The sequence below is a fragment of the Callionymus lyra genome, chromosome 14 (genome assembly GCF_982586985.1).
Source record: "Callionymus lyra chromosome 14, fCalLyr1.hap1.1, whole genome shotgun sequence".
NCBI lineage: Eukaryota > Metazoa > Chordata > Actinopteri > Syngnathiformes > Callionymidae > Callionymus > Callionymus lyra.
In genome coordinates, this window is record NC_141831.1 from 7,457,720 (window position 1) to 7,477,606 (window position 19,887).

General features: G+C 31.2%; 1 protein-coding gene across 1 annotated transcript in view; it reads left to right on the top strand.

Annotated features, from left to right (window-relative positions):
- fat3b (FAT atypical cadherin 3b) overlaps nt 1-19,887 on the top strand; it is a 202,630-nt gene that overhangs the window by 116,547 nt on the left and 66,196 nt on the right. The window contains 6 exon segments of the mRNA XM_087806803.1: nt 868-1,232; nt 3,696-3,849; nt 4,313-4,420; nt 8,969-9,152; nt 11,667-11,887; nt 18,723-19,178. Coding sequence (XP_087662929.1) covers nt 868-1,232; nt 3,696-3,849; nt 4,313-4,420; nt 8,969-9,152; nt 11,667-11,887; nt 18,723-19,178 — 1,488 coding nt within the window.

The following is a 19,887-nucleotide window of genomic DNA, read 5'->3' on the forward strand; positions in this document are numbered from 1 at the left end:
GGCAAAGAAAGCAAAAGAACGAAATTAAATTGTTTTATATAACTTGAAATTAATCCGAATTAGAAACTTTTATTTCCAGTGTAAACACAACACAGATTATTTTATGAAATAAATACAAATTAAATAAAATGAAGGACTTTCAAAAGTATTTTTTTGTATATACCTTTTCATAATAATGCAAAATGAAATGCGAAATAATTTAATACACATTTATTAATTATGTCAAATGTAAAGAAAATGTGTTAAATTAATTAAAGTAAATAATGAATATAAAATATATTAAATAAAACAAGAGACATAACAATAAAGAGGCTTTTAAAATAACCAAAAATAATTAAAATCCATGTATATATTAGTAATAAAAGAATCTGTCATAGAATGAGTTCAAAACACAAAAGACTAGAATAAAAATAATGAAATAATATCAAATTTAATAAAATGAGAAAGTATTTTTTGTATATACCTTTTCGAAATAATGCAAAATAATAATAATACACATTTCTTAATAATGTCAAATGTAAAGAAAATTTGTAAAATAAATTAAAAATAATAATTCATGAAAAATAAATAAAGACATTACATTAAAATACCTACACATTCTACATTTAAAATAACCAAAAAATATAAAAAATGTGTATATAATAGCAATAAAAAAAAAAGCAGCAATAGAATGCGTTTAAATCACAACAAAACTTTACCTGCTGAACATAAATCTAAATTTAATTCATGAATTTGAGTTAATAAAATCAGAAAATACTTTAACAAATAACAAAAAATGGTTGAAATTATCTTTTAAATCGAAACTCAAATCCATTTTCCAACAAAAAAGTGTTTATTTACTATAAAAAAGTGTCCGTGCGTCCGCAGGTGTTTGCTCAAGACCAGGACTCGGAGAAGAACTCGGCGGTGAGTTACCAGATCTTGTCCGACATCTACAACAGCAGCGACTTCTTCCACATCGACAGCATCAGCGGCATGATCTTCACGGCCCGCGTCCTGGACTACGAGCTCATCCAGCGCCACAACTTCGTGGTCCGGGCCTCGGACGGCGGCGAGCCGGCCCTGAGCGGCGACGCCAGCGTCAGCGTCGTCGTGGTCGACACCAACGACAACCCGCCGGGCTTCAGCCAATCGCTGTACAAGGCCATCGTCAGCGAGCTGGCTCCCAGGGGCCACTTCGTGACCTGCGTCCAGGCCTCGGACGCCGACGTCTGTGACGGTCAGAGGCTCAGGTGGGAGTTTTTCAGATTGTTGTGCACTCAGAAGAAACGTTACTTATTCATCCCAGTCTCTTGTTTACACTGAAACTGTACTCGCTCAATAATTCATGGTGATTTCCAGTGAGTTAGTTAACAGCTTACCTCGCTTGTTTTTTCATGAAAGACCTGAACAAGTATCTGGGACAGAAGCCTCTTACAGTTAGAGGAACAGAACTTTGTTTTAAAAGCTTTTAAGATTAACTTTTTTAAACACCTGAAAATGTATTTGTCCTTCTTAGGCTTAAAACCCTGACTTTTTATCAGGATCCATCTTTAATATTGATTTTTTTAAATTTAATAATTAACTTAAATAATGAACCTATTGAAATGTTGAATTACTTTTTATTTAAAAATAAATACAATTATTTCTATATTAAAAGGTTGATTATTTTTGTATTTAATAATTCAATTAAACTATTTAAATATTGAAAAGTTTAATGAGATTTTATTAAATAAGACAATTGAATAATTAATCTGTTGAAATGTTGAATTACTTTTTATTTAAAAAAATAAATACAATTATTTCTATATTAAAAGGTTGATTATTTTTGTATTTAATAATTCAATTAAACTATTTATATATTGAAAAGTTTAATGAGATTTTATTAAATAAGACAATTAAATAATTAATCTGTTGAAATGTTGAATTACTTTTTATTTTAAAAAATAAATACAATTATTTCTATATTAAAAGGTTGATTATTTTTGTATTTAATAATTCAATTAAACTATTTATATATTGAAAAGTTTAATGAGATATTATTAAATAAGACAATTGAACAATTAATCTATTGAAATGTTGAACTACTTTTTATTTAAAAAAATAAATACAATTATTTCTATCTTAAAAGGTTGAATTAGTTTTGTATTGAATTATTCAATTCAATTATTTCTATATTGAAATGTTTAATGAGATTTTATTAAATAATAAAATTAAATAATTGATCTATTAAAATGTTGAACTACTTTTTATTTTAAAAAAAAAAATACAATTATTTCTATATTAAAAGGTTTAATGAGATTTAATTAAATGATAAAATTAAATAATTGATCTATTGAAATGTTGAACTACTTCTTATTGAATAATTATATACAATTATTTCTATATTAAAAGGTTGAATTCGTTTTTTATCGAATAATTCAATTCAATTATTTCTATATTGAAATGTTTAATGAGTCTTTATTAAATAATAAAATCAAATAATTGATCTATTGAAATGTTGAACTACTTTTTATTGAATAATTATAAACAATAATTTCTATATTTAAAGGGTTTAATACGTTCTTATTGAATAATTAAATATTAATATGTTTATATTAAAAGGTTTAATTTTTTTATATTTAATAATAAAATTAAATAATGAACCTATTGAAACGTTAAATTACTTTTTATTTAAAAAAAATGAATACAATTATTTACATATTAAAAGGTTGAATTATTTTTGTATTTAATAATTTAATTAAACTATTTCTATATTGAAATGTTTAATGAGATTTTATTAAATAATAAAATCAAATCATTTATCTATTGAAATGTTGAACTATTTTTTATTGAATAATTAAATTAAAATAATCACTATATTAAAATGGTTTAATTAGTTCTAATTGAATAATTCAATATTAATATTTTTTATATTTATAGGTTTAATTGTTTTTTATTAAATAATTGAATTAAATAATTGATCTATTGAAATGTTAAACTACTTTTTACTGAATAATTAAATTAAAAAAGAAATCTGAATTAAAAGGTTAAATTAGTTCTTATTGGATAATTTAATTTAAAAATATATATATTTAATTGTTTAATTGGTTACTTTAATAATTAAATACAAATATTTTTCTTTATCTAACTAAACATTTCAATACAGAAACTATTGAATTCAAATATTCAATCGAAAATAATTAAACCTTTCATTTGTTTTCAAACCAAAATATGTCCAAAAATAAACTTTAAAAGATGCTGGAGTCACTGCATCCTCTCGTCCTCAGTCAATACCTGGATCACTGCAGAGGACGTAATGACTGCTGCCATCTAGAGGCCGTAAATTGAATTGCAACACAATTGAACAAACTGTGAATATTTCCATTTTAATTGTAAAAAATATGACAATAAATCAAATTATTTTCATTTTATACACACTTTACTGAAATATAAACCATTGAATACATTTGATAAAAATTACAATATTATTTGACCAAAGACCAAAGAAATAAAGTAGGCGTCTAAGAAAATGGACTATTCCGCAATCAGGTTCAGTCTTTTAAAAAAAAAAAGTATATTTGGCTCGTGGTTTAGACGTCAAAAGGAATTTTTATATCGTTGTTTTTTTCCAAACATAGAGAAATAGTCATATGAAGTGTGGAATATTACTTCAACTGTTCCTTCAAACATCTCTGTCACCATGAGAGCTCATGAAAGGTAAATATTACTCTCAGGTACAGCATCGTCTCGGGCAACGAGCGCATGACCTTCTCGATGGACGCCGACAGCGGCGTGATCAGCCTGTCCAACAAGAGGAGGCAGACCATGAAGCCCACGTATCAACTCAACGTGTCCGTGTCCGACGGGGTCTTCACCAGCGCGGCTCAGGTGAGTTTTTGGCTTTCATCCTCGACCCTCCGGGTCTAGGTGACCCATTTTTTTCCCCCCCTGATAGCTGCAGAGAAGCTCAGCTGCCGCAGCTTAACGCGAGTTCAGGTGAGATTTACGAGGAGCACGAGCCGCCGACTGGAGAGTCGACTGTTCACATCTGTCTCCTCCCGGCGACCCACACGAGTGGGAGTTATTGTGTTGGTGGTTTTTTTTAGGTAAATATCAAATGTCACTCGGTGAGACGGCCTGTGACAAAACAGATTTTCTCAAAAGCTTCAACCTTTTCTCTGAGTGGGAAAAGGTTAATATTTCCTAATGAGAGTCCAGGCGGTGATGCCGTCCTGTTGACAAATGGCCGACGATGATGAATGAGTCGGAGGAGGGTGGGGGGGGGGTAGAATGTCACGGCGAGGTCTGGTCATTAGACGCCGATGATGACCAACCCGGCTCCCCTTTTCAGGTCCTGGTGCGAGTCCTGGGAGCGAACTCGTACAGTCCGGTCTTCAGCCAGCGCTTCTACTTGGCCGAGGTCCCGGAGAATGCGGCGCCGGGAACGATTGTCACTCAGGTACAAAAAATATATATTTAAAATAATTAAACTCTCAAGATTAGGGGTGTGTGTTGGCAAGAATCTGATGATACGATACATATCACGATACCGTATATAGTGATACTGTAGTAACAAGTATATATGTGTAGTATTGTCCAGTACTTGACTCTGGTGTTGTAGTATTTACAGACCACATGACTCTTGACGAAGTTGTTACTACTTTAATTTGTTTTCAAACCAAATTATTCCCAAACATCAGCTTTAAAAGCTGCTGGACTCACTGCATCCTCTCGTCCTCAGTTATCAGATGTTGCAGGATTTCAATGTTTCTTAAGCCACGCAGGGCGTAATGACTTGGGCTGTATATTGGCAAGAATCTGGTGATACGATACGTATCTTGATACAGGGGCAACAATACAATAAATTGTGATACTGTAGTAACAAGGATATATTTGTAGTATTGTGGAGTACTTGACTCTGGTGTTGTAGTATTTACAGACCACATGACTCTTGACAAAGTTGGAACTACTTTCATTTGTTTTCAAACCAAATTATTCCCAAACATCAGCTGGAGGCCACTGTATCCTCTCGTCCTCAGCCACCAAATTATAAGTATGGTAAAAATTAAGTATGATTTGAAAGCCTCATTTAAAAAAAAAATTCAGTTTCTCAAGTGCTGTCAAATATTGTTACCATACAAAATATTGCGATACATCGCAGTATCAATAAATAACAACACCCCTACGATGCAGGGACAACGATACAATATATTGTGATACTGCAGTAACAAGTATATATGTGTAGTATTGTCCAGTACTTGACTCTGGTGTTGTAGTATTTACAGACCACATGACTCTTGACAAAGTTGTAACTACTTTCATTTGTTTTCAAACCAAATTATTCCCAAACATTAGCTGGAGGCCACTGTATCCTCTCGTCCTCAGCCACCAAATTATAAGTATGGTAAAAATTAAGTATGATTTGAAAGCCTCATTTAAAAAAAAAATTCAGTTTCTCAAGTGCTGTCAAATATTGTTACCATACAAAATATTGCGATACATCGCAGTATCAATAAATAACAACACCCCTACGATGCAGGGACAACGATACAATATATTGTGATACTGCAGTAACAAGTATATATGTGTAGTATTGTCCAGTACTTGACTCTGGTGTTGTAGTATTTACAGACCACATGACTCTTGACAAAGTTGTAACTACTTTCATTTGTTTTCAAACCAAATTATTCCCAAACATTAGCTGGAGGCCACTGTATCCTCTCGTCCTCAGCCACCAAATTATAAGTATGGTAAAAATTAAGTATGATTTGAAAGCCTCATTTAAAAAAAAAATGTAGTTGTTCAAGTGCTGTCAAATATTGTTACCATACAAAATATTGCGATACATCGCAGTATCAATAAATAACAACACCCCTACGATACAGGGACAACGATACAATATATTGTGATACTGTAGTAACAAGGATACATGTGTAGTATTGCGAGTACTTGACTCTGGTGTTGTAGTATTTACAGACCACATGACTCTTGACGAAGTCGTAACTGCTTTCATTTGTTTTCAAACCAAAATATGTCCAAACATCAGCTTTAAAAGCTGCTGGAGTCACTGTATCCTCTCGTCCTCAGTTATCAGATGTTTCAGGATTTCAATGTTTCTTAAGCTGTGCAGGGCGTAATGACTTGGCCTGTATATTGGCAAGAATCTGGTGATACGATATGTATCTTGATACAGGGGCAACAATACAATAAATTGTGATACTGTATTAACAAGTATATATTTGTAGTATTATCGAGTACTTGACTCTGGTGTTGTAGAATTTACAGACCACATGACTCTTGACGAAGTCGTAACTGCTTTCATTTGTTTTTAAACCAAAATATGTCCAAACATCAGCTTTAAAAGCTGCTGGAGTCACTGTATCCTCTCGTCCTCAGTCATGCCAGGATCTCGATGGCTTTCATCGTTCATTTAGCTGCGAAATATGTAATGACTGCTGCCGTCACTGTGAATATTTTCATGTTATTGACATTTTTTATGTCAATACAGTGCTTTTAAATAATAATATAGTATTGTTAAAAAAAAAAACCATTGTGGAATTTAAGTGTATCGATATTTTCTAATCATGATGTCAAAATACTTGCATCATAATTTTACTTTTTTTGTAATAAATCTACTGCTGTCAAAAATCTAACCGTTACTGTGAAAAAATATTGCGATATTTAAATATATCGATATTGTTCTTTTAATCGTAATCACGATTTTACAGTATTTGTATTTCAATATTGAATTTAGTAAGATCAATATACTGCTGTTGTTAATCAATAAAGTATATAGAAAACAACATTGCGATAATATAATAATAATCTAATCACGATTTTACAATATTTTAAATAAAAAATAAAAAGTTAATACAGTGTAGTTTACTTTTAAATCAGTATGGTGAAAAAAATATTGCAGTATTAAAATGTATCGATATTTTATTCCACTCCTAATCTCGATTTTACAGTATTTGCATTTACATTTTGAATTTAAAAGAAATCAGCTCTGTTTTCAAATCAATAAAATATTGTGGAAAGATATTGCAATATTTAAGTGTATCTGTATTATTAACACCTCTAATCACAATTTTACAATATTCACATTTTATCTTTGAAATTAAAGAAATCAATACAGAGTTAAATATTGATTTAGTATTGAGAAAAAACATCACAATATTTAAGTTTATCTGTATTATTTTCCGCTCCTAGTCATGATTTTACAATATTTTATTGTTTATTATGAATTTAGAAAAATCAATATACTGCTGTTGTAAATCAAGTATTGAGAAAAAAACATCGCAATATTTAAGTGTGTTGATATTTCCTTTAAATCCTTTTTATTTTTTATTTTAAAAGTTAATACAGTGTAGTTAACTATTAATTCAATATTGTGAAAAAAAGATCTCAGTACAGTTCTGTTTTTCAAATCAATCAAATATCGTGGAAAGATATTGCAATATTTAAGTGTATCTGTATTATCTAACACCTCTAATCACAATTTTACAATATTTGAATTTTATCTTTGAATTTAATGAAATCAATATATAGTTAAATATTTATTCAATATTGAGAAAAAACATCACAATATTTAAGTTTATCTGTATTATCTTCCACTCCTAGTCATGATTTTACAATATTTTATTGTTTATTATGAATTTAGAAAAATTAATATACTGCTGTTGTAAATCAAGTATTGAGAAAAAAACATCGAAATATTTAAGTTTATCTGTATAATCTTCCACTCCTAGTCATGATTTTACAATATTTTATTGTTTATTATGAATTTAGAAAAATCAATATACTGCTGTTGTAAATCAAGTATTGAGAAAAAAACATCGCAATATTTAAGTGTGTTGATATTTCCTTTAAATCCTTTTTATTTTTTATTTTAAAAGTTAATACAGTGTAGTTAACTATTAATTCAATATTGTGAAAAAAAGATCTCAGTACAGTTCTGTTTTTCAAATCAAAAAAATATCGTGGAAAGATATTGCAATATTTAAGTGTATCTGTATTATCTAACACCTCTAATCACAATTTTACAATATTTGAATTTTATCTTTGAATTTAATGAAATCAATATATAGTTAAATATTTATTCAATATTGAGAAAAAACATCACAATATTTAAGTTTATCTGTATTATCTTCCGCTCCTAGTCATGATTTTACAATATTTTATTGTTTATTATGAATTTAGAAAAATCAATATACTGCTGTTGTAAATCAAGTATTGAGAAAAAAACATCGCAATATTTAAGTGTGTTGATATTTACTTTAAATCCTTTTTATTTTTTATTTTAAAAGCTAATACAGTGTAGTTAACTATTAATTCAATATTGTGAAAAAAAGATCTCAGTACAGTTCTGTTTTTCAAATCAATAAGATATTGTGGAAAGATATTGCAATATTTAAGTGTATCTGTATTATCTAACACCTCTAATCACAATTTTAAAATATTTGAATTTTATCTTTGAATTTAATGAAATCAATATATAGTTAAATATTTATTCAATATTGAGAAAAAACATCACAATATTTAAGTTTATCTGTATTATCTTCCGCTCCTAGTCATGATTTTACAATATTTTCTGTTTATTATGAATTTAGAAAAATCAATATACTGCTGTTGTAAATCAAGTATTGAGAAAAAAACATCGCAATATTTAAGTGTGTTGATATTTCCTTTAAATCCTTTTTATTTTTTATTTTAAAAGCTAATACAGTGTAGTTAACTATTAATTCAATAATGTGAAAAAAAGATCTCAGTACAGTTCTGTTTTTCAAATCAATAAGATATTGTGGAAAGATATTGCAATATTTAAGTGTATCTGTATTATCTAACACCTCTAATCCCAATTTTACAATATTCGCATTTTATCTTTGAAATTAAAGAAATCAAAACAGAGTTAAATACTGATTCAATATTGAGATTAAACAATATTTAAGTGTATCTGTAATCTCTCCCCCTCCTCATGGTGGCGTCGCGTCTCCACCGGTTCCTCCAGGTTCGGGCCACGGACGAGGACTCGGGTCTGTTCGGCCAGATCACCTACTCCTTCATCAACGACTTCGGAAAAGCCCAGTTCTTCGTGGACGCCGACGGCGTGATCTCGACCCTGCAGAGGCTGGACCGAGAGGACCCGGCCAACAAGGACGTGGTTCTGACCGTGATGGCTCTGGACGGAGGAGGTATTTTCCTCGCGGCCGTTAAATTAAAGACGACTCTTGGCTCCGGGGCAGAACATCGGGTCAACGGGTCGGCGTGTGTTCTTGGCAGCAGTCTTTTATTGCAGCGTCTTCAAGACTAATGGGCAGTTATTACACTTCTAATTACCGCCGGACACCACTGGTTAGCTACGTCGGCGGAATCACAAGTTACTGTTTCACATCAAACTGAAATGTTGATGCGCTTTTTCGTTGAAAAACAGCAATAAATTACACAAGTATGAACTACAAATATGTACCACAGACACCGTTTTAATGCAATATCAATAGTTTGAGCCATAACGCTATGACTGCCTGGTATATGACTGGTGGTCATAATGATACGGCAGATTACCAGTGCAAACCATAAAACATGTTTCACTGCGTTATAGTTCATTTTAATATACTTTATAAAAGATCGATATATTTTTGGTATTTCTCTGATCCAGGGTGTGATCAGAGATCTTAAATGTTTGGTACATTACATTATTCTACAGGTAAAACAGAAAAATACATTATAAAAAAGCCTACAAAAATATTACTATATACTAGAATTATGCAGTAGAGTAAGTGTTAAATATAACTACAAGATTTTTTTCAGGAAAATGTGTTAATGGTCTGGAAAAGCGCTATATAAATAAATATTACTTACTTACTAACTTACTTAATAAGAAAGATTTTAGTGGTTCCATCTGGATTTAGGAAGGTTTTGAAGGTTATGTCGTTCAATTATATCGTGTTTTGAAAACAAAATAAATCCAAACATCAGATTTAAAAGCTACTGGAGTCAACTGTATCCTCTCGTCCTCAGTCATCACTGGTATTTTATTGTTCCTTTAGCTGCGGAGGATGATGATGATGCCCTCTAGAGGCCCGAAGTTTTATTGCAATATAAAAATGAAAAAAATCTGTAAATATTGGAGTTAGATATACATTTTTAAAAAGATATACAGTACTGTTCATTTTCGAAACAGTATTGTGAAAAAAAAAAACTTGAATTCTTGAATCTTGACGGGAAATCAGTACTTCAATCAATACAATAAAGTACTTAAATATGTATTGAGAAGAAAAAAAAATATGACTTTAAAATAGCATAAGAAAATAGAGTTGATGTACAAAATAATGAAAAAAGTTTTTCAGGAAATTTTGTTTGTGAAAATATGAATCAATTTTACTTATTTATTTTTAATGAGCTCCTTGGAGGAGGTATGCAATGTAATGATGCTTGTATTTCAAGTGGGGGTCAGACAAAGATTATTATTATTATTTTTTTTTTATTTGTTTAAATCGTGACAGAAAATCTCATGAAACAAAGATTCTTTATTTAATTGGTATTTATAAGAAAAATGAAAAAAGATAAAAGAGTAAATTTATAAAATAACAACAGATGTTTTCAGGAAATTTAGTTTATATAATTACTGTACATACTAGTGGTGTTCCATCTGGATCGAGGTAGGTTTTGAAGGTTTCCAACAGAAATCCTCAATCATGAAAGATTTTTTTCATTTAGTTAAAAAAGTTAATTTTTAAAACGCGAAATTTCGCTCCTTGGAGGAGTTATGCTCTGTCTTGGTGCTTCTTTTTCTAGTGGCCGTCAGACAAAGATAATTCAGTTGTTTTTTAATCTTTTAAAGCCTCTTTTTTTAATGTCAACTGAGAAGAAAAAATAGGAAAAAAAAAATTAATGAGATAATAGAGAAAGTGTAGAAAATGACAACAGAGTTTTTCAGGAAATTTTGTTGAATTAAATATTAGCAGCATGCCATCTGGATTCAGGGAGGCTTTGAAGGTTTTCTCCTTCACTTGTATGGCCTCGAACCCCCCGTTGTTCATCCGGGTGATCAAAATTTATCCAGAAACTTTCCAAAAAATTGCAAAAAGTCTTATAATATGGTTCAGAACTTACTGCAAAGACCTTCCAAATCCTGGTGAAAACATCTTTTAAACAATTTTATTAATTTAATTCAATTTTTTACTTGAAATGATCTCCTTGGAGGAGGTATCCACTGTCTTGGTGCTTCTATTTCAATTCAGTTGTTAGCTCATAGTTGTTTTGAACTGTTCAAATTGACGTAAAATCTCTTAAAATATCACCAAAAAAATCTGTGTCACCTCATGACACGCTGTTGCGACATATCTCCTGTCACGTGATCAATCGCGATCCATCGACCGAAACCGTGTCGTCGAGCCGAACAGCACCAGCCGTGTCGATCCGGGTCAAAGTGCGAGGATGGAACAGATATTTCCGAGCGAAGAATCAAACATTCCCAGAGAAGTTCCGGGAATAAGAAAAGAAACCGAGGAGCAGGAAATGACTGTAATAGACATCCATTACATATGATCACATCCCATTTGACTTTCAATTTATCAGGATTTATCCGGGAATGATTTACACTTCGGTGCAGAACAGACTCCTTATTCATCATATTCAATACTTCTGTTCGGCTGCCACTACGATAATACCTCTTTTTATTCATCCCTTTTGTATTATTATTCCAGGACGTGCGGCGTTCTGCACGGTACGAGTGGTTCTGGCCGACGAGAACGACAACGCGCCGCGGTTCCGAGCCGTGGAGTACCGCATGAGCATCAAGGCCAACGTGGCCAAAGGTTCTCTGGTCACGCAGATCCAGGCCAGCGACGCCGACGCCGGAGCTAACGGACGCATCACGTACTCGCTGTACAGCGAGGCTCGCCTGTCGCTGGTCGACGTCCTGGAGGTCAGTGTTCGTGTGTCATCGCAATGTTTAGTGGTTTCCATTCAACAGTTTCAAATATTACAACTTTTATTTATTGTTTTTTTATTTTTAAAAATTACATTTAATAATTTCTATGTGATTTGTGAAGGTTATGTTGTTCAATTATATCGTAAAATATGTCCAAACATCAGCTTTAAAAGCTACTGGAGTCAACTGTATCCTCTCGTCCTCAGTTATCACCGGTATTTTATTGTTCCTGTAGCTGCGGAGGGTGTGATGACTGCTGCCCTCTAGAGGCCTGAAGTTTTGTTGCAACATAAACATTAAAAACTGCTGTAAATTTTGGAGTTAATTATAAAAAAAATTGAAATGTATAAAGTACTGTTGAATATTGAAACAGTATTGTGAAAAAATAACCTTTTATAGCTTGTGTCTTTTAATAATTACATTTTTAAAAATACCCGTTCTTAAAATGACTGAATTTATTTTTACGCATAGAGTTTAATATTCTTATTACATTAATTCAAAAATACATGTTCAAAGTTCAACAATTTTAAATTAGTATCCTTTTAAATTCAGATTTTTTTTGTATACTTTTTATATTGAATTAAAAAGGCTATATATAAATAAAATAGTTTTTCAGGAAAATTTGTTAACTGGAAAAGTAAAATATGATTAACTTATAGAGATTCTATCTGGATTTAGGAAGGTTTTAAAGGTTTAAACGTTCATTTATATCGTGATTTGAAACCAAAATATGTCCAAACATCAGCTTTAAAAGCTACTGGAGTCCACTGTATCCTCTCGTCCTCAGTCATCACCGGTATTTTATTGTTCCTGTAACTGCGGAGGGTGTGATGACTGCTGCCCTCTACAGGCCTGAAGTTTTATTGCGACATAAAAATTAAAAAATGCTGTAAATTTTGGAGTTAATTATACTTTTTTTTTTATGTATAAAGTACTGTTGAATATTGAAACAGTATTGTGAAAAAATAAACTTGTATAGCTTGTTTCTTTTAATAATTACATTTTTAAAAATACCCATTTTTAAAATGACTGAATTTATTTTTACGCATAGAGTTTTATATTGTTATTACATTAATTCAAAAATACATGTTCAAAATTAAATATTTTTTTAATTAGTATCCTTTTAAATTCAGAATTTTTTGTATACTTTTATATTGAATTAAAAAGGCTATATATAACTAAAAGAGTTTTTCAGGAAAATTAGTTAACTGGAAAAGTAAAATATGATTAACTTATAGAGGTTCCATCTGGATTTAGGAAGGTTTTGAAGGTTTAAACGTTCATTTATATCGTGTTTTGAAACCAAAATATGTCCAAACATCAGCTTTAAAAGCTACTGGAGTCAACTGTATCCTCTCGTCCTCAGTCATCACCGGTATTTTATTGTTCCTGTAGCTGCGGGGGATGTGATGACTGCCCTCTAGAGGCCTGAAGTTTTATTGCGACATAAAAATAAAAAAAATGCTGTAAATTTTGGAGTTAATTATACTTTTTTTTTTAATGTATAAAGTACTGTTGAATATTGAAACAGTATTGTGAAAAAAGAACCTTGTATAGCTTGTTTCTTTTAATAATTACATTTTTAAAAATACCCATTTTTAAAATGACTGAATTTATTTTTACGCATAGAGTTGTATATTGTTATTACATTAATTCAAAAATACATGTTCAAAATTAAATATTTTTTTAATTAGTATCCTTTTAAATTCAGAATTTTTTTGTATACTTTTATATTGAATTAAAAAGGCTATATATAACTAAAAGAGTTTTTCAGGAAAACTTGTTAACTGGAAAAGTAAAATATGATTAACTTATAGAGGTTCCATCTGGATTTAGGAAGGTTTTGAAGGTTTAAACGTTCATTTATATCGTGTTTTGAAACCAAAATATGTCCAAACATCAGCTTTAAAAGCTACTGGAGTCAACTGTATCCTCTCGTCCTCAGTTATCACCGGTATTTTATTGTTCCTGTAGCTGCGGAGGGTGTGATGACTGCTGCCCTCTAGAGGCCTGAAGTTTTATTGCAACATAAACATTAAAAACTGCTGTAAATTTTGGAGTTAATTATAAAAAGTTTGAAATGTATAAAGTACTGTTGAATATTGAAACAGTATTGTGAAAAAATAACCTTTTATAGCTTGTGTCTTTTAATAATTACATTTTTAAAAATACCCGTTCTTAAAATGACTGAATTTATTTTTACGCATAGAGTTTAATATTCTTATTACATTAATTCAAAAATACATGTTCAAAGTTCAACAATTTTAAATTAGTATCCTTTTAAATTCAGATTTTTTTTGTATACTTTTTATATTGAATTAAAAAGGCTATATATAAATAAAATAGTTTTTCAGGAAAATTTGTTAACTGGAAAAGTAAAATATGATTAACTTATAGAGGTTCCATCTGGATTTAGGAAGGTTTTGAAGGTTTAAACGTTCATTTATATCGTGTTTTGAAACCAAAATATGTCCAAACATCAGCTTTAAAAGCTACTGGAGTCAACTGTATCCTCTCGTCCTCAGTTATCACCGGTATTTTATTGTTCCTGTAGCTGCGGAGGGTGTGATGACTGCTGCCCTCTAGAGGCCTGAAGTTTTATTGCAACATAAACATTAAAAACTGCTGTAAATTTTGGAGTTAATTATAAAAAGTTTGAAATGTATAAAGTACTGTTGAATATTGAAACAGTATTGTGAAAAAATAACCTTTTATAGCTTGTGTCTTTTAATAATTACATTTTTAAAAATACCCGTTCTTAAAATGACTGAATTTATTTTTACGCATAGAGTTTAATATTCTTATTACATTAATTCAAAAATACATGTTCAAAGTTCAACAATTTTAAATTAGTATCCTTTTAAATTCAGATTTTTTTTGTATACTTTTTATATTGAATTAAAAAGGCTATATATAAATAAAATAGTTTTTCAGGAAAATTTGTTAACTGGAAAAGTAAAATATGATTAACTTATAGAGATTCTATCTGGATTTAGGAAGGTTTTGAAGGTTTAAACGTTCATTTATATCGTGATTTGAAACCAAAATATGTCCAAACATCAGCTTTAAAAGCTACTGGAGTCCACTGTATCCTCTCGTCCTCAGTCATCACCGGTATTTTATTGTTCCTGTAGCTGCGGAGGGTGTGATGACTGCTGCCCTCTAGAGGCCTGAAGTTTTGTTGCAACATAAAAATAAAAAACTGCTGTAAATTTTGGAGTTAATTATACTTTTTTTTTTAAATGTATAAAGTACTGTTGAATATTGAAACAGTATTGTGAAAAAAGAACCTTGTATAGCTTGTTTCTTTTAATAATTACATTTTTTAAAATACCCGTTCTTAAAATGACTGAATTTATTTTTACACATAGAGTTTAATATTCTTATTACATTAATTCAAAAATACATGTTCAAAGTTCAAAAATTTTAAATTAGTATCCTTTTAAATTCAGATTTTTTTTGTATACTTTTTATATTGAATTAAAAAGGCTATATATAACTAAAATAGTTTTTCAGGAAAATTTGTTAACTGGAAAAGTAAAATATGATTAACTTATAGAGGTTCTATCTGGATTTAGGAAGGTTTTGAAGGTTTAAACGTTCATTTATATCGTGTTTTGAAACCAAAATATGTCCAAACATCAGCTTTAAAAGCTACTGGAGTCAACTGTATCCTCTCGTCCTCAGTCATCACCGGTATTTTATTGTTCCTGTAGCTGCGGAGGGTGTGATGACTGCTGCCCTCTAGAGGCCTGAAGTTTTATTGCAACATAAACATTAAAAACTGCTGTAAATTTTGGAGTTAATTATAAAAAAAATTGAAATGTATAAAGTACTGTTGAATATTGAAACAGTATTGTGAAAAAAGAACCTTGTATAGCTTGTTTCTTTTAATAATTACATTTTTTTAAATACCCATTTTTAAAATGACTGAATTTTTTTTTACACATAGAGTTTAATATTCTTATTACATTAATTCAAAAATACATGTTCAAAGTTCAAAAATTTTAAATTAGTATCCTTTTAAATTCAGATTTTTTTGTATACTTTTATATTGAATTAAAAAGGCTACATTTAACTAAAAGAGTTTTTCAGGAAAATTTGTTAACTGGAAAAGTAGAATATTATTAACTTATAGAGGTTCCATCTGGATTTAGGAAGGTTTTGAAGGTTTAAACGTTCATTTATATCGTGTTTTGAAACCAAAATATGTCCAAACATCAGCTTTAAAAGCTACTGGAGTCAACTGTATCCTCTGGTCCTCAGTCATCACCGGTATTTTATTGTTCCTGTAGCTGTGGAGGGTGTGATGACTGCTGCCCTCTAGAGGCCTGAAGTTTTATTGCAACATAAACGTAAATTTTGGAGTTAATTATACTTTTTTTTTTTTAAATGTATAAAGTACTGTTGAATATTGAAACAGTATTGTGAAAAAAAGAACCTTGTATAGCTTGTTTCTTTTAATAATTACATTTTTAAAAATACCCGTCTTTAAAATGACTGAGTTTATTTTTACACATAGAGTTTTATATTCTTATTACAATAAGTCAAAAATACATGTTCAAAATTCAATATTTTTAAATTAGTATCCTTTTAAATTCAGAATTTTTTTGTATACTTTTATACTGAATTAAAAAGGCTATAAAATAAAACATTTTAAATTAAAAAAGTTTATTTTTGAATTATTGGAATTAGACTAATAAACTCTATGTGTAAAATGAGATTCATTCATTTTGAAATAAACAAAAACAAATATAAGCTTTTAAATACAAATTAATTGATTTTGAAAAAAAATATTGAATTCCATTATTTAAAAAACAAAACAAATACAAGCTTTTTATATACAAATTCATTAATTAAGTATATAATATGAACAAATTCAACCTTTCAATGTATAAAGTATTTCATTAAATTATTAGAAAAATAGTTAAATGCTTGAAAAAAAGTCAGAGATTTCCACATTTGAAATGTTAAAATAAACCTTTTAATATACAAATATTGAATTCATTTATTAGATGAAAAACTTGAAAATGTAAGATTTCAATAAACAAATATATTACAGTATATATACCACTTCATTCATCCAATAGTTTGATGGCACTTCTATATACTTCCATATTCGTCCAGCCCTCGTGTAATAATCCACTTTGCAGTTTTAAATCTCATCTGTTCTACTCGCTTTCTATCAGTGGAATCTGCTGACACAGCTAGAACGACGCCCCGTTATCGGGTATAAACCCGCAACAAATGTATCCAATAAGCCCAAACATAATTAAAAACCGATGTTTATGCCTGTGACCTCAATTTTCAATTAAGCAAAATTCTCTGCTGAGTTCACCTCATCATTGCCGTGGATTAACATCCATCTGTTCGCTGTAGATTTGCACGCGTTAGATTGATGCTACTGTCAATATTTATTCCTGGAGATAAACTCAGATTCATCGACGCAGAACTGCAAACCTGGACACTGAAACTTTTTTTATTTGCAATCTTTCACTGCAAGGACAGTTTGTGCCAAAGCATAGATGCACATTTTCTTAGTTTATGTGGGTCAAACTCCACCGTATCCTCTAAGGCAACGATAAGTTATGTTTTTCAATATGTTACGAGACTGTAAGAACAATACGTATCAAGAGACACCGTCAATGATAGCATATATTGAGATATATTTTGATACTGTAGTAACAAGTATATATTTGTAGTATTGTCGAGTACTTGACTCTGGTGTTGTGATAGTGTAGTAACAAGTATATGTGTAGTATTGTCGAGTACTTGACTCTGGTGTTGTCATAGTCTAGTAACAAGTATATATGTGTAGTATTGTCCAGTACTTGACTCTGGCCTTGTGATACTGTAGGAACAAGGATATATTTGTAGTAGTGTCCAGTACTTGACTCTGGTGTTGTAGTATTTACAGACCACATGACTCTTGACGAAGTCGTAACTGCTTTCATTTGTTTTCAAACCAAAATATGCCAAAAAAAATCAGCTTTAAAAGCTGCTGGACTCACTGTATCCTCTTGTCCTCAGTCATCACCAGGATCTTAATGGATTTCATTGATCCTTTAGCTGTGGAGGACGTAACGACTGCTGCCATCTAGCGAAAACTTTAATTGCAACATAAAAATGAAAAAAATTCGTGAATATTTATTACTGTTGAATATCAAAACAGTATTGTGAAAAAAACAAAAAACAAACTTGCTATATTAAAGCGTATTATTTGGATATTAATTATTAATAAACAAAATATTATTACTTTATTTTATTTTATTTTATTGAAACATAAACCATAAAAGAACTATGATAAAATATAAATAGGATTGAATTTTTTTTTTGGAAAAAATAAAAAAAATCGAAACATTGCTATTGAATATTGATATAGTATCATACAAAAAATATTTAAGTATATTGGAAAGTTGTGAATATTTGCATTTGAATCATTAATCACAATTATAATAACTATGATAAAATAAGGGAGGGTGATTTGAAATTTTTCGATAAAAAAACAGAAATAAAAATCGAAACTGTACTATTAAGTATTGATGTAGTATCATGAAAAATATATTGCGATATTGCAGTGTTTTAGAACACTGGGAATATTTGCATATTATTAATTAATAACTTTTATAAGAACTATGATCAAATAATAAGGTAAAAAAAAAATACAATAAAAGAAGAAAAACAATAATTACAAATCTAAACAGTTCTGTTAAATACTGTAAAAACCGCTAGTACTGAATGTAGTTTTATGTTCCTCATGATATCCCAGTTTCTTCTACGGCATCAATACTTCATTTGGATACTGAAGATGTTCGGGTTGTTTTTCCAGGTGGAGTCGGACTCCGGTTGGATGATGACCAAAAGCAACGTGGACCACCTCCAGGGCACCGTCCTGTCCTTCTTCGTCAAGGCCTCGGACGGAGGTTCTCCCCCCAAACACTCGCTGGTCTCCGCCTTCATCCACGTGGTCCCTTCGGACGCCTACGTTCCCTCCTTCACTCAGCCTCAGTATTCCTTCACCATCCCCGAGGACACCGCCGTCGGAACCGCCCTGGGGTCCGTGTACATGGGCGCCGGTCAGAGCGCCGCCACCTTCACCGTGGTCGGCGGGGAGACGCCGGACAGCAACCAGGCCGGGATCTTCCTGGTGGACCGGGACACCGGCCTGATCCGTCTGGTCAAGGCTCTGGACTACGAGCAGGTCGGCACCTACAGGTTCAAGGTGGCGGCGACCACGAGGAGGGACCTGATCGAGTCGGTCTCCACCGTGGACCTGGAGGTCAAGGTCAGTTTGTTCACGTGTGTCAATCTCCGCTGTATCCTCTTGTCCTCAGTCAGATAAGGTACACATCACAATACAGGGGAAAACAATACGTTATGTTTCAATATCTTACGAGACTGTAGGAACAATACGTTTCACGATACAGGGTCAAAGTTCGCATATATTTCAATATATAGTAATACTGTAGTAACAAGAATATATGTGTAGTATTGCCTAGTACTTGACTCTGGTTTTGCAGAATTTAAAGATGATGTCAAGCTTTCGTTTGTTATGAAACCAAAATATGTTTGTCCAGCTTTTTCAACTGTATCCTCTCGTCCTCAGTCGTCGCTGGGATCTCCTGGGATTTAATCGTTCCTTTAGCTGCGGAGGTCGTGACGACTGCCGCCATCTAGCGGCCTGAAGTTTTATTGCAACATAAAAATTATCAAATGCCGTACATATTGGAGTTAATTATAAACCAAAATATGTTTATTACGTTTTTTCAACTGTATCCTCTCGTCCTCAGTCATCGCTGGGATCTCGTGGGATTTAATCGTTCCTTTAGCTGCGGAGGTCGTAACGACCGCTGCCATCTAGTGGCCTGAAGTTGTATTGCAACATAAAAATGATCAAATGCCGTACATATTGGAGTTAATTATAAACCAAAATATGTTTATTAAGTTTTTTCAACTGTATCCTCTCGTCCTCAGTCATCGCTGGGATCTCGTGG